At 36.1% G+C, this 14,474-nt stretch overlaps 1 protein-coding gene across 1 annotated transcript in view; it reads left to right on the top strand.

Annotated features, from left to right (window-relative positions):
• Positions 1-14,474, top strand: part of roraa (RAR-related orphan receptor A, paralog a) — a 385,656-nt gene that overhangs the window by 276,744 nt on the left and 94,438 nt on the right. Inside the window, exon 2 of the mRNA XM_079809265.1 lies at positions 3,672-3,701. Coding sequence (XP_079665391.1) covers positions 3,672-3,701 — 30 coding nt within the window. The remainder of the gene's footprint in view (positions 1-3,671; positions 3,702-14,474) is intronic.

Here is a 14,474-nt window from a genome sequence, read left to right as displayed (position 1 = left end):
CTATCTATCTATCTATCTATCTATCTATCTATCTATCTATCTATCTATCTATCTATCTATCTATTGTTCTATCTATCTATCTATCTATCTATCTATCTATCTATCTATCTATCTATCTATTGTTCTATCACTGTAACATTCTATCTATCTATCTATCTATCTATCTATCTATCTATCTATCTATCTATCTATCTATCTATCTATCTATCTATCTATCTATCTATCTATCTATCTATCTATCTATCTATCTATCTATCTATCTATCTATCATCTATCGTTCTATCTATCGTTCTATCTATCGTTCTATCTATCGTTCTATCTATCTATGGTTCTATCGTTCTATCACTGTAACATTCTATCATCTATCTATCTATCTATCTATCTATCTATCTATCTATCTATCTATCTATCTATCTATCTATCTATCTATCTATCTATCGATCGATCTATCTATCTATCTATCTATCTATCTATCTATCTATCTATCTATCTATCTATCTATCTATCTATCTATCTATCTATCTATCTATCTATCTATCTATCTATCTATCTATCTATCTATCTATCTATCTATCTATCTATCTATCTATCTATCTATCTATCTATCTATCTATCTATCTATCTATCGTTTATTCTATATATCATTCTATCTACGTTCTGTCAATCTATCTATCGTTCTAACATTCAATCTATCTATAAATCGGTTGTTCTCTTTCTATCATTCTGTTGTTCTTTTTAACGTTCCAAAGTTATATATCATTCTATCCATCGTACCTATTGTTTACTGTCCTCCAGTGGACTGATCGGTTGCTGAATTTCGCAGCATTTTGTGACCGCAACCATCGTGTCGTCCTTTGAAGAAGGCCGGACAAGCTTTTTCCATCTGTCAAGGATGGATTCACCTCCAAACTGACCCATCACCCCATCTTCCAGTGGAGTAGACATAACCTGGCAGGCTTCACTGGTGTCAGGGCCTAGACCCAGACCCCCTCCAGCTCCAAACTCTGTTCACTCATTGGTTCCCTGGCCCTTTCCCCTTGCACCCTCCAATCATAGCCCTCCCAATGACACCTAGAGGAGGAAGTGGGCTCTCTCCCCACCCCTCCCCTCCCTCTCCTAGCAACAGGCCATTTTTCTGACCAAGCCTAGCGTCCTCTTTTTGACAGTAATGATTTCCGAGCAAGTACATTTTTTTGTGTTAAGATTGGTTTTCATATCTGTAAGTGACATTGACAGAATAGCTGTTGTGGTTTGGGAAGGATCAGAGACAGATAGCTGATAGTTCCACAGAATAAGGATGGGAATCGCATGGAGAGAGAGGGAGAGGGAGAGATAGAGAGGGAGGACAGGGCAAGAATGAGTGATAGTGACAGAAGTTGGATCAAAGACTGACGGTGTCCTTACAGTCTTCTTAGCAAAGTTCATGAGATATCTGATAACCACAGAGTGCAACCTGTTTTGTTTCATGCTCTATGTGACCATTTTTCACATGGTGATAGAATATGTTTTTTCCCTCAGCGTTGTGTGGTTTTGTGGTTACTCCTCAGGTATGCTTTTGCAAGCACGTTCACAAAGATATCTCTGAAAGGCTTAATGTTTCTTAAGCTGTACTATATGTTTTAAGGCGTTACATGGCTATTTAGGCATTGTTTTTAGCTAAAATCTTCCAAACTTTCTGGATTACAAAAGAAGATATTTCGGGAAAGTGTTGCCTTCAGGACATGTAAAGACTATTAATTTTTGAATGCTGTTTCATGTTGAATTTTACAGGCATGTTGCTTTGAACTTGGGAATATATAGTCTAGTTTGAGCTATTTACAACTTGTAAATAGCTACAACTATTTACAAGTTGTCCACTCTTAAAAGGTTGAATGTTATGAATTCTTTAAACCAAAATACTTTTCTGTAGTGAATAAATGGGCAGATATCAATGACTCTTCCCTTTTACAGGCCAGAGTTTTAACCATGACAGTTACTGGACTGTAATTTCATTTGTAAAAATCGAGAGCTCGCCAGGAAAGAAACTGGCCCAAATCACATGGATTGGATAAATGGCGTATTCCCTTGGAACCTCCCTGTTATTTCACACCAATAGACTAGAAATGTTCCCTTAAAGGGATAGTTCACCTAAAAATGAAAATTCTGTCATCATTTACTCACCCTCAAGTTGTTTCAAACCTGTATAAATTTGGGGTGATAGGTTAGTTTGGAGGTGAATCCATCCTTGACAGATGGAAAAAGCTTGTCCAGCTTTCTTCAACCAAGCAGATCTAAAAAATACTATGGCAGTCAATGGGGGGCGAGATCTGCTTGGTTACAAACCTTCTTCCAAATATCTTCCTTTGGGTACAGAAGAACAAAAAAATGTAGAGGTTTGGAACAACTTGAGGGTGAGTAAATAATGACATTTTCATTCTTGTGGGTGAACTATACCTTTAAAGGAATAGTTCTCTAAAAAAAAATAATAATAATAATTTCACTCATATTTTCCAAACCTGTATGTCTTTCTTCATTGGATCACAAAGATGATATTTTGAATGTGTACTGGTGACTGTTTTCCGTGCAGTTACAATTCATGGGTTTGGAACAACATGAGGATGAGTAAATGATGATAGAAGTTTCAATTTTGGTTGAATTATGTCTTTAATATTTTCAGTTTCACTGGCTCCTAGAATGAGACCTGTGTTTAGCACAGTGTTACTATTAGCCACAGCTTGACGTCATATTTTGGTAATTGCCATTTACCCCGATGCTGAGTGCTTTGTGATTTGATTGTCGGTGTAAGTTACAAGAGGATTATTGCTTGTTTGTTTCTTTGTGTAATGTTGTTGTTGGACAGTGCGCTTCCAGTGATAGCATTGTTGATTCGTGAAGCTTTACCGGAGTGCCTCAAGTTTCGCTTCTGGGTCCTTTCTGTGTTTTTGCTGGCGTGTCCTCAGGTGCAACTGTGTGCACGTGTGCCTGCTCATTTGCTTTACCGTCTTTGACTTGTATTCCCCCTTCCCTCAAAAAAACATCTGAAGCATCGTTATCGCCGGCCAGACCTCTGTTTATTTTCTGTGGAATTACTGAATCATGTCAGCTCGACGTCCCTTGAGTTTCAAATGCAAGCTGTAGAAAAATTAGCCATTGCTTCCGCATGACAAGTGGGATCTATTAGTCTGCTCTGGCCCATAGAGCATGAGCACGCTCTGTCCACATGGGACCCTCTGTTTCAGCAACATGCACACACATCCATCCGTGCCTCTGTGGCATTAGTCATGCTTTATAAGGTCAGACATAAAGATGCACCCGGTGCTTCTGGGCTACACCAACAGACATGAACATATTCACAGATCTGTTTAGCATTCTGTATGTGATTTCCTGTTAATTTCCATTGCGTGGAGGTCAACTGTGACAGCAAGGCAACTGCCTGGTCCGTGTGACGGCAACATACTGACCTGCCTGACCTTGCTTAGACACAGCCTGTGGCAGTGCTAGGAAGCATTAACACAGTCAAAGCTAGCTTTTGGCTCTCGGTCAATGTCACGGCTTACAGCATCTCCGTTCCAATGTGCTGTCAGCTTTCTCTGTATTTTACATTGCTTTCAGCTGTACACAACTGTATGTTTGCATGCTGTTTATTTGAAATAATGAATAATTAATGCTATTTTTGTATCTATTTTTTGCAGGTATTTCAGTAACCAAGAAGACGCACACTTGTAAGTAATTATTTTTCATTTAATTAAATATGTATTAATTTTGATTAAATTATTTTAACATTAAGTAATAATTTTAGTGCTGCCAAACGATTAATCGTGATTAATCGCATCCAAAATAAAAGTTTGTGTTTATATAATATATGTGTGTGTACTGTGTATAATCATTATGTATATATAAATACACACACATGCATGTATTTTAAAAAATAAAATAAAAACATTTATTACAGTTGTTAAATAAATTCATCGCAATTAATCACATCCAAAAATAAAAGTTTGTGTTTACATTATATATGTGTGTGTACTGTGTATAATTATTATGTATATTTAAATACACACACATACATGTGTAAATATATAAAAAATATTTGCATATATATATATATATATATATATATATATATATATATATATATATATATATATATCATTTATATTATATAAATATAAATATTTTATATATAAATATAACAAAATATTCTTAAATATATAATTGAATTTGTGTGTATTTATATATACATAATACATATACACAGTACACACACATATATTATGTAAACACAAACTTTTATTTTGGATGCGATTAATCGTGATGAATCGATTTGACATCACTAATATTTAGATACTATATAAATGATATTTACAGTATATGCATGCAAATATTTCTTAAATATATATGTGTGTGTATTCAAATATACATAATAATTATACACAGTATACTATGTAAACACAAACTTTTATTTTTGATGCGATTAACCGCGATTAGTCGTTTGAGAGCCCTGAACTTAATTTTAATATTATTGGTAATTTTTCTATAATATTTAGGTTTATAAAGCTGTATTAAGTTGTGTTTTGTGTGTTTGTGTGTGTGTGTGGTCAACAATAATTGTGCTGTTTGTAAGAAAACAAGGCTATTTCTCAGTTATTTTCCACTGTATAAAAAAAAAGAAAGTTTGCCTGATATTGTTAATTTAAGAAATTTGAGTCCTTCATAGGAATCACATGATTTGTTTTTAACTGGAGGAGAAAGGTGCTATGTTATCTACTCTGCTTGCGCTTTGAAAACAAGGATGCTGTTTATGCGTGACCTTCTTGAGTGAGGTTAAAGACGTTCCTTTTGATAAGTCTCTGAGAGAGATAGAGATCCGCTCTGGAGGGAAGACTGTAGAATCTCTGACAGGTTGCATATGTGACCTTTCAGGACTTGTGCATCCTACAGATTAAGTAGTATATCTTGATCTTAGTTTCAAGTTTTATTGAGGTTGCAGTTCGGTTCAATTTCACACCTGAGCTTCTGAATTTTAATACATTTCTTCAGTGCTGGGGAAACTACTTTAAAACTGTAGCGTGTCAAGCTATAAGCTATTCATGATTTAAAATAGTTAAAATAGTCAAGTTAACAGTAGCATTTTGTCACACTAACTGCTATGTTGTTACTGGAAAATCTACAGTATTCTGAAAACAGTAATTGAGCTAATAGTGGTATTAGCTTTGTTAGCTAGTTAGCACTGACCAATTCCTGAGAAGCTGTATTTGTTTTGCATTCTAGTCAGCTGTAAATCTAGCTATTGAAAGCTCATCTTGTCATTTTATATAAAAATACCTCCATCCTTTCATCTGTCTACGTTCACTTGACTCGTTGAAAGGCTTTAGAAATATCCAGTTGTAGCTGTCTTCTCCATTCATCCAGCATAAAGGTGGATCTTTCATCCTTTCTTCCAGGGCCCTACTGCTATCTTAATTACGGTGCTGATCACTTCTCCTTAACAGAAGGAAGTGAAATCAAAGAACGTTTCAAGTGAGAGGGTTCAAAGCCACGGACCGGACTTCACTATTTAATCTCAATGAAAGAAATGCTAATGACGCGTGTCAGAGAGAGCGAGAGAGGCAGTTGGAGAGAAAGAAGAAGAGAATGAAATGTGAAGATGACAAGTTACGGCTGGTGGCATGGGTCAAAGGGCACTGTTTGACAAAGAAAGGGTTTAAAAGATACATAATAGGGAGAGCAAGGGTCTTGCCAGTTACGAAAGAAATTAGCATTTGTATCGCTTAGCATAATTCATGCTAAGGAATTGGCCAGTTTTAATTATGAAATCAAATTTGACCCTAATTGCTTTCAGTAGTAACCTCTCATGACACCCTAGCAATACCTTAGCAACCTCAGCGATACATGTTAAAACATTGTGCATTATCCAAACTAGCTGAATTAGCCTCTTTTGCATGGTAATGTCAACATATCATTGAATTTCCTGTTACACTCGGAAATACGCCATATTGGAGAAACTAAAATGGTGTTCATGCTGACTTTAATGAAGGGATCAGCTGAGATTGGCTAGAGAATTTACAGGATGTGTGTGTTGGTTGGGGGCTGTGCAAATGTGTGTTTTACAATCGACTAGACCTCATGTGCAGCCATAATGCATTCATGGAAGCAACTGAACTGGAACATGCTCATACACATGCTCATATGCACATGCAAACACACACACCCAAGGCTATAACTACTAAACATTACATTTACACACGTTTCCCCCAATACAGGGTTGCCAGGTCTGTGAGACAGCCGAATAACCAATCAAACTAGCCTAATAACAAATAAAACCAGCCCAAATATGCTAATTGTAAATATGATATTGTTTTTAGTGTACGTTCACACGACAACGATGTACTAAAACTGAAAAGTTTTTCCTTTGTGTCCGCATACAGGCGGCAACGTTTTCAAAACGATTCCTGTTCACACGGATCCATGAAAATGACTTAAAACAAGTTATTTATGCCAGGCCAGTAGATGGCGATGTGACTTTGTAAAGAATCACGACACGCTTATAGACTGAACACGTAAGACGCATGCACATGACATCACTGTTTTAAAAAATTCACGTTTTTGTTGTTTACATGGAGACGATAACGATATTTTTTTCAAAAAAGTTGAAACCATTTAACATTTTCAGGCCTTCAAAATGGTGTTGTTGTGTTAATGAACGGCCAAAGCGCATAGAAAAGTTTGTGTTTTGTCGTTTAAATGGGCCCTTAGAGTTTCTATTAGTATGTGTTCCCTTACATTTGGAGGGTTAAAGCTGGGATATTTTGCTCATATTTGCATTCTGGTGGAGTAAAATTTTTCCAAAAGTTAGAGCCAATCTAACGATTTTGGATTGCCAGATTTCAAAGAAAATTGCATTGTATATGACGGCCAGAGACTTTTTAGCTTCAGACTATGATTCTATGTAGTCAGATGATATCAAACATGTTTTGGGCCTATTTTAGAAAATATGTTGTTTTCATTTGTCATGTGTCATTCCTAGCAGCGAGACACATTTTTCTGCATGAGATTGTTGTGTTCAAAACGTCTTGAAAGTCTGTTGTGATTTAGTACTGTATGATGCCCAGTTTTTCTCAGTCGGTGAGTATGATGCCTAGTATTTTAAAATCTGTTGGGAATTTAAGTTGTGTAGTGTATTCCAGTCTTTATGGGGTAATATGAGTAAAAACATTTATCTACAAAAGTTTTTACCAAAAATATGTTTTTTGTATTTTGATTGTGTTCATAACAACACTCTGCATTACTGTTTCTATAAAAATAGTATTCTTCTTACCTGTGTTGACTTGCAGAAAACAACAACCCGCAGCAGCAGTAACCCTGCAGTTTTAACCACACACACTCTTTGCAAACTCTCATCTACCCACACACACATCACACAGACTCATCAGCCTCATCTCTCCACTCTTGCCTGAATGATCAAAACCGTGGAAGCTGCCCACCGGTACCCTCATCAATATAAATTACAGGGCAGCTGTTGGCTAGCAGGCACTTTCCCGCTCCCTCTCGGCCTCCCCTGGCTGCACGTTCAGCCCTTAATAAGCCGGAGCACTTTCTCGGAGAGAACAGATACTTCAGTTCTCCTCTTTATGACCCACTGGTCGCCTCTCTGACCAAGTCAACGTTATTCTGAAGTGCCTCAGAGACAAAACCAATGTATAAATGAACATTCAATGTCAGAAATGAACATTCAGGTCCAATGTCACTTCAGACAAGCCCATAGAATAATTGGTTGTATTTTTTGTATTTTTTATCGGTGGCCAATATAATGCACAAATATGTATATATATATATATATATATATATATATATATATATATATATATATATATATATATATATATATATATATATATATATATATATATATATATATATACAGCTTAATCATGATGAAAGAGAATAAAAAAAAACATTCTCAAAATTAAAAAAATGTTTTCAATAATTAATTGGCAAATGGGGAAAAAAGTCACATTTCCCATTAAAAACAGCTCAGTGGTATTGATTTTGATTGCTATTTTTGTGTTTTTTATTGATGTCGTAATAATTCAGAAAAATCAGCCTGGATAATATTTTTGTTTACCCTTATTAACTTTTTTATAAAAACTTGAATGTGGGTAAGTGTCATAAAAAAGCACCATTTTGAGCAAAAAGCTGAGAAATCACGTTTTTGTCTTACACCGTGTCCTAACTACAAGCGCTGCGACACACGCGATAAAAGGCATCTTTTCCATGTTAATTAGAGTTTTTGTCCTAAGCAGTCATGACGGCGAAACGCAATGATTCTATTTTAGAAACTGTTTCTATTCCTGCGACATCGCGGCTGGACAAAACATAATCTCAGGTAGTGTTTATGTGATTTATTTAATGTTAAAAGTGTGTAATGTGACTTTGAATATTATTCAGTTCTCCCAGCTTTGTAACGAAGTCATACTAAAAGCAACAAAGGATAATTCACCTGAGATCATGAAATTAAATGGAAACAAGAACGTTCAAACTGTGAACAAATAAGTATATTCTATGAGAAAGATTGTTTTAGTGACTCAGTATGTATTTTTAGTAATGTTTAAATGGTGTAACATTTGTGAATTTGATTATGTACTTATCCATTTCCTTGCGAGTGCCGTCAAGATGAATCTGTGGTGCCGTGCACTTGCCGCGAGAGCTCTTTCAGGAGATCCGTAATAGCGCCCCCTACCTTATAACAGTGAAAACACGGAAAGCAGGAAAATTCCGTCAACAGTGGGAAAGCATTTTCTCACAAATGACGGAAAATTTCGCAAAAGTGGATACAACATTTCTATATTTACAAAATACGACTTTTGTCAGAACCATGGCCTAGCAGCTAACAAACAAGTTCAAGTCCGTCCGCCATTTAATTTCCTTTTAATTAAAGGGCCAAATAATTAGAAGCAGAATAAGCGAAAAGTGCGAATTTCACTTTTCAAATTGTGAAATTTTACATTTCTGAAAATGCTGATTTTTCAGTCGTCATTTTTATGACTGGAATAGACACTCTCAAGTCATTTAAGAATGTGGCATAAACACTGACTGTGAAACTTTCCCCACAGGCTCTGTTTTACAGCACAGTTTCATGTTCAAGGTTTTCTTTACGTTTGAACTTGACAGTTTTATGGCCGTGCTTTTTATATAGTGCTACTGCAAGGCCATGTGGTTCGTTCTGGCAACAGACTCTTTTCCTTGGATAAACAGAGCTGTTTAATAGCTCTTTGAGAGGAAAAACACAACTTCGGACAGGAATTAAGTACTTAGATGTCTCCCGTTAAGAACAGGGTGTTCCAAGGAATTTAAATAAATGACAGAAAGAAAATATTATCCTATAAAAGTTCCATAGATTTTTAATGCAGAAGTACTTGTTTTAAAGGCGAGTTCTTTTGTTCAAGCTTTTTACAGGAATTAACTTGATTAAATAAGTAGAAGGAAATATTAGTGTTTTCCTGTGCGGTTGATGGCATTTTTCAAATGTGGCTATGCAGTTTCTTTGGTTTTTATGGGTACGCTGTAAACTTGATCGACATAGGCAGAACAGCTGAAACGTTTGTCTTTATATCTCCTGTTTTAGTCAATAAAAACTATTTTATAGTGCAGACCTGAAAAAAAAAAAAAAAAAAAAATACTTAAAAGTATTTGTTCTGCATTCAAATGTTACGTTTAGTCAACTCAAATATCCAAGTTGTCGCTTACAAATTTCATATTTCAAGTTGACTAAACTTAAAATTTTAAGGCAGCACAAATACTTACTTTTTTAAGGTGAAACAATATATTTTTTTTCCTGTGTAGTTTCTATGTTATGTGGTTTGTTACTGTCCAAGTAAAAAGGGTCCACTCTCAGGTTTTTTACATTTTTGTTCTTTCAGTGTCAGTCGACAGAGTTTTTTCACTTGTTTTATTGTGTTCCAAGTGAAAATTGCAAGTCTAACTGCATAGAACAGTAATGGTTCACCTCTCTTTAATAAGCGCATATTTTGTGGTGTCATTCATGTGTATAACAGCGGTACTACTAAACTTCTGTAAATTGTTACCTGCCACTGACATTGCTAATTATTCCCACATCCATATAATTATGCCTGAGTTGAATTCAAAGCACTGGTAGAATGTGACTATTTCCTAGATTCATATTTTGACTGCAGTAGAGTCCAGTCTTTGCTCTAGTGAGATGAGTTGGTGTTGTTGTTCCCTGTCTAGGTGAATGACCCGATATGTTGATAAGATGCACTAGGCGATTACAGGCAGTAGACTAGGGTTTAATCTTTTATTTGCGTATGTTTTTTTGCATGTAGGTGTATGTGTGTGTGTCTCAGCTCTCATATCACAGGGCTGATCCCTGGCCAGAGAAAACGCCTGTCTCGCCAAGTCGCTGCACCTCGAGAAAAAAAACGAAACAGATCAGCAAAATGATTAGGGCCATGGATCTAGTACTCAGATAGCAGCACGTGTGTGGCTAAACAGCATGTTTGCATGTCTGGCTACTTCAGGTTTAAAGGTGAAGTTTGTCATTTCTGAGCCATTTGCATTAACAAATGCAATTGCAAAAATAGTGATTGTTTTAAACAGGTTATCTGCACACTGCCCCTGTCTGCTATTGTTTGAACAAACAAATAGTCCTGCCCCAAACTAATGCCATTGGCTGAGCCAATGTTGCTATGCTAAGCTAGTCGGGATATTCAAACAAACACAGCAATGTTTTGAAAACACCACAGAGACATTGTAGCCTGGTTTCCATTACAGATTTGGGCAAAATGTTTGCGATATTTTCTAAATGTCGATAAAAAACGTTTGCGAAATGCCGAGGTTTCCTAACCGATGTTATGCGACTAAAACTGATTTTTTTCTTCTCACGATAAGTCATTCCAAAAATCATGGCGATGGATGTTGGTAGTTTTATGTATATCACCCTAGCCATTATTTTTAATCGAAGGAGATGTAGGCATGTTATCCAAGCTTTAATGGCAAGGAAAGCAGAATATTTGGAGCTTAATATTTGCCACAGCTTCTGGAAGCCCTCATATCTCCCATATCTGCTTCAAGGTCTTGATAAATTGTGGCATTTCTTTGTTGTTTAGAATCCAGCATTCCCGTAATTATTTAGTCTTTTATGAGTTTAATAAAGAACTCTGTGTTTCGTCTTCTGTTCAAACATACCGCTGCATTTTTAAAGAATGATCATGTGACTTTTATGTATGCCAGGTGACCTGTAAATGGGAAAAAACTGTTTCTGTTGCAGTTTTGCGAAATATTCCTTTGTCGAATTCCCTGAAGAACCATCTCATGCCAACATAAAAACTGTTTTGCGATATGGGAGTTTTTTGCTAAATTGCGAAATTTCCATAGGGCTTATTTTCCCAAATGTACGTGTTTCCATTGGGCGTATTTTCAATTCACAATTTCAATTTACTCAATTTGAAGGGTAATGGACGCACAGATTCACCATAAAATCAACCCTCAAATTGTTTAGTTAATAGGTACTTTACAGTCTATTAACGAATAGTTTTCTTTATTGGGTCAACATATTTCCTATTGAACGTAGGAACGTCCTCTAAATTACAGTTATGAACCATAACTTGCTACTTGTTATTGCTAGTTGGAGGCAGGTGGCAATGGGAAAAGGGCATTCTAGAGGACATTTGATTGGAGAAAAATTTGGACACACCCATGAGTGCAGGATAAGACATCACTGTTTTTAATGCGTTTTTCTAGAGGAAAAAGGCTGTAGATTTTAAATAAATGCGTTAAAAGTTTGTTTTGATCAACTTTTAGGGAGTATATGAGCATATATATTAGTATTAAACATATATTAGTATATTAGTATTGGCTACTGATTGGCCAGCTCCTGCGTCAGCATCACACGCATGCATCGTCATGCTCATGTGAACAGCGTCAGCCAATAGTGAGCCGGCATTCTGACGTAGAATACGGAAGCACTGCACTGTGTTTACTATGTGAACAACGTAGGAGACTGACAAAGAAGAAATTGTTGAATAAAGTCATTATTTTTGTGGGGTGTTTGCACACAAAAAGTATTTTTGCTTCATAAAATTAAGGTGGAACCACTGTAGTCAAATGGACTATTTTACTGATGTCTTTACTACCTTTCTAGGCCTTTAAAGTGGTAATAACGTTGGGGTCAGAAAGCTCTCGGATTTCAACAAAAATATCTTAATTTGTGTTCCGAAGATGAACAAAGGTCTTACGGGTTTGGACCGACATGAGTGTGAGTAATTGAATTGTGAGGGTGAACTAACCCTTTAAGGTTGGGTTTAGGGGTAGGTTTCAGGGCTAGTACCTAGTTATTACACAATTATTGTAATTACTATAAGTATATAGTATGTACATGGTGAACAGGACTGTAAAACTAAGTCACTCTAAAAAAAAAAAAGGTTCTATATTGCACCAAAAATGGTTCTTGGCTCGTAATCATAGGGGAACCTTTTTTAGTGCTATATAGCACCAATTTTGGTGCTTCAGTGGTTCTTCAGCGGTTCTTCAGAGGTTCTTCAGCGGTTCTTCAGAGGTTCTTCACCGGTTCTTTGACTAAGGTGCTATATAGCACCTCTGAAGAACCGCTGAAGAACCACTGAAGCACCAAAATTGGTGCTATATAGCACTAAAAAAGGTTCCCCTATGATTACGAGCCTTTTTTTTTACAGTGTACCAGCACATAGATTGTGCCAAAGTTAGCACGCATGGACTAAAACGTCATTTTTGAATTCATGGGGTCTTCAAAATCGGATTATTTTGTGTGTATGTCTTATTTCCCGGCAAATACCGAATAATAAACATGCAATCTACTTGCATGCTCATGGAAATCTGCCTAGATTTATGTGATATTCCAAAGTTGTCAGAAGCTTCGGGTATGAAGCGCAGAAGATAAATGGGCTCGGTATTACAGCATGGTTTGTTATTCTATCGAGAATTATTCTCTCCTAACGCATTGTTCTGCCATGATGCTGTTAGTCATGCATGACAGGTATTGAGCAAATGAAGTATTTGCTTGTTTAGTGCGGCACAGAGAGAGCGACAGCTGTAGTGGAGTGTTAGTGGAGCCCGTCTGAGTCCCGTACAGGTTAGTCGTGACCACAGGGACGCAGACACATTGATCCAATTCGAGAAAGAGAGTGGGAAACGGGAAGAAAGGCAGAGAGAAAGAAAGAAAGCGATGGAAAGCGAAGATTGATTGAAATGGAGTCTGGAAAAAAGGAGGGAGAATTTGAGTGAGCGAGCTGTAGAGAAGGCTTATCTGTCTCCATAGTGAGGACAGGCTGTGTCAGTGTTTATTGAGAAGCATGGCCTCACCCTTGCCAGTTCATTTGTTTACCGTCCCGTCCAGCACTGAGAGAGTCACAAAGAGGCAGCCATGCTAATCTCAATCAAACGATTAAGATATTATGGCCAACCTCGCCGATATATTAATGGGTCAGTCTACAAAACGGGTTCCTAGTGTCCCTCACATGTATAAAAATGACTAACAATGAATAATGCCAAACCCCCAAAAATCTTCATTTTATTTATCTTTTTTGTCTTTTTTTCTTTTAGGACTATTGGCATGTCCAAACCCCCTTTTCCCCCCTATTTCTCTTTGGTGTATTAGCAAATTTAAAAATAACATTTAAATATTAAAAAATTAAAACCTAGCAATTTCTATTTTCAAACAGATTTAGATTGCTTAAAAAAAATGAATTAATTAATTAATTAATTCATTAATTCATTCATTCATTCATTCATTCATTCATTCATTCATTCATTCATTCATTCATTCATTCATTCATTCACAGTGTGAATTTTGACAGCAAATTTTGATTTTAAGCCCCTTTAGATTTAGTCAGTCTTTTGACTAAAATTCCATTTAGTTTTAGTCATATTTTAGCCATCTGGATTGTTTTAGCTTTAGTCTAGTTTTAGTCGACTAAATATCACGAGAATTTAGTTGACTAAAATCTAGTCAGTAGATAAGAAACAAAAATAAGAACAAATAAATACAATAGAACAAAGACAGAAATTAAATAATCAGTGCTTTAAGTTTAGGCCTAACAGTAGTATTCTGGTAAGAAATACTACCTACAGAAATTAAACAAAGCAAATCAAATGTAAAATAACAAATAGTCTTCCTTGTATAGATCATTATTAAAGCCAGTAAAGTTACTCAGTCAAGAGCAGTGAGTGATTTTCTCTTTATCTGTTGTCTTTATCTAACATGAAGGACTCAGACAGCAGCAGTTTTAGGCTACTGTCACTTTAAGAGCTAATGCACAGATCCAATGATACAAATTTTCTCCCAAATGTTTACTTTCACTGAAGAGAACTTTTGCATCGTTTGCGCACACTAAACTGCCCCGAATATTTTAAACTCGCTTTATTGATTAAATTGGCACAGCACATGCAAATGCATGATAAACTTTTTGTCAATTCCTTCAACTGCCATTGTGCAGTATTTA

The sequence above is a fragment of the Gobio gobio genome (genome assembly GCF_949357685.1).
Source record: "Gobio gobio genome assembly, chromosome: 25".
Taxonomy (NCBI): domain Eukaryota; kingdom Metazoa; phylum Chordata; class Actinopteri; order Cypriniformes; family Gobionidae; genus Gobio; species Gobio gobio.
Note: the sequence above shows the minus strand (reverse complement) of the source record. Positions and strands in the feature narration are given on the sequence as shown.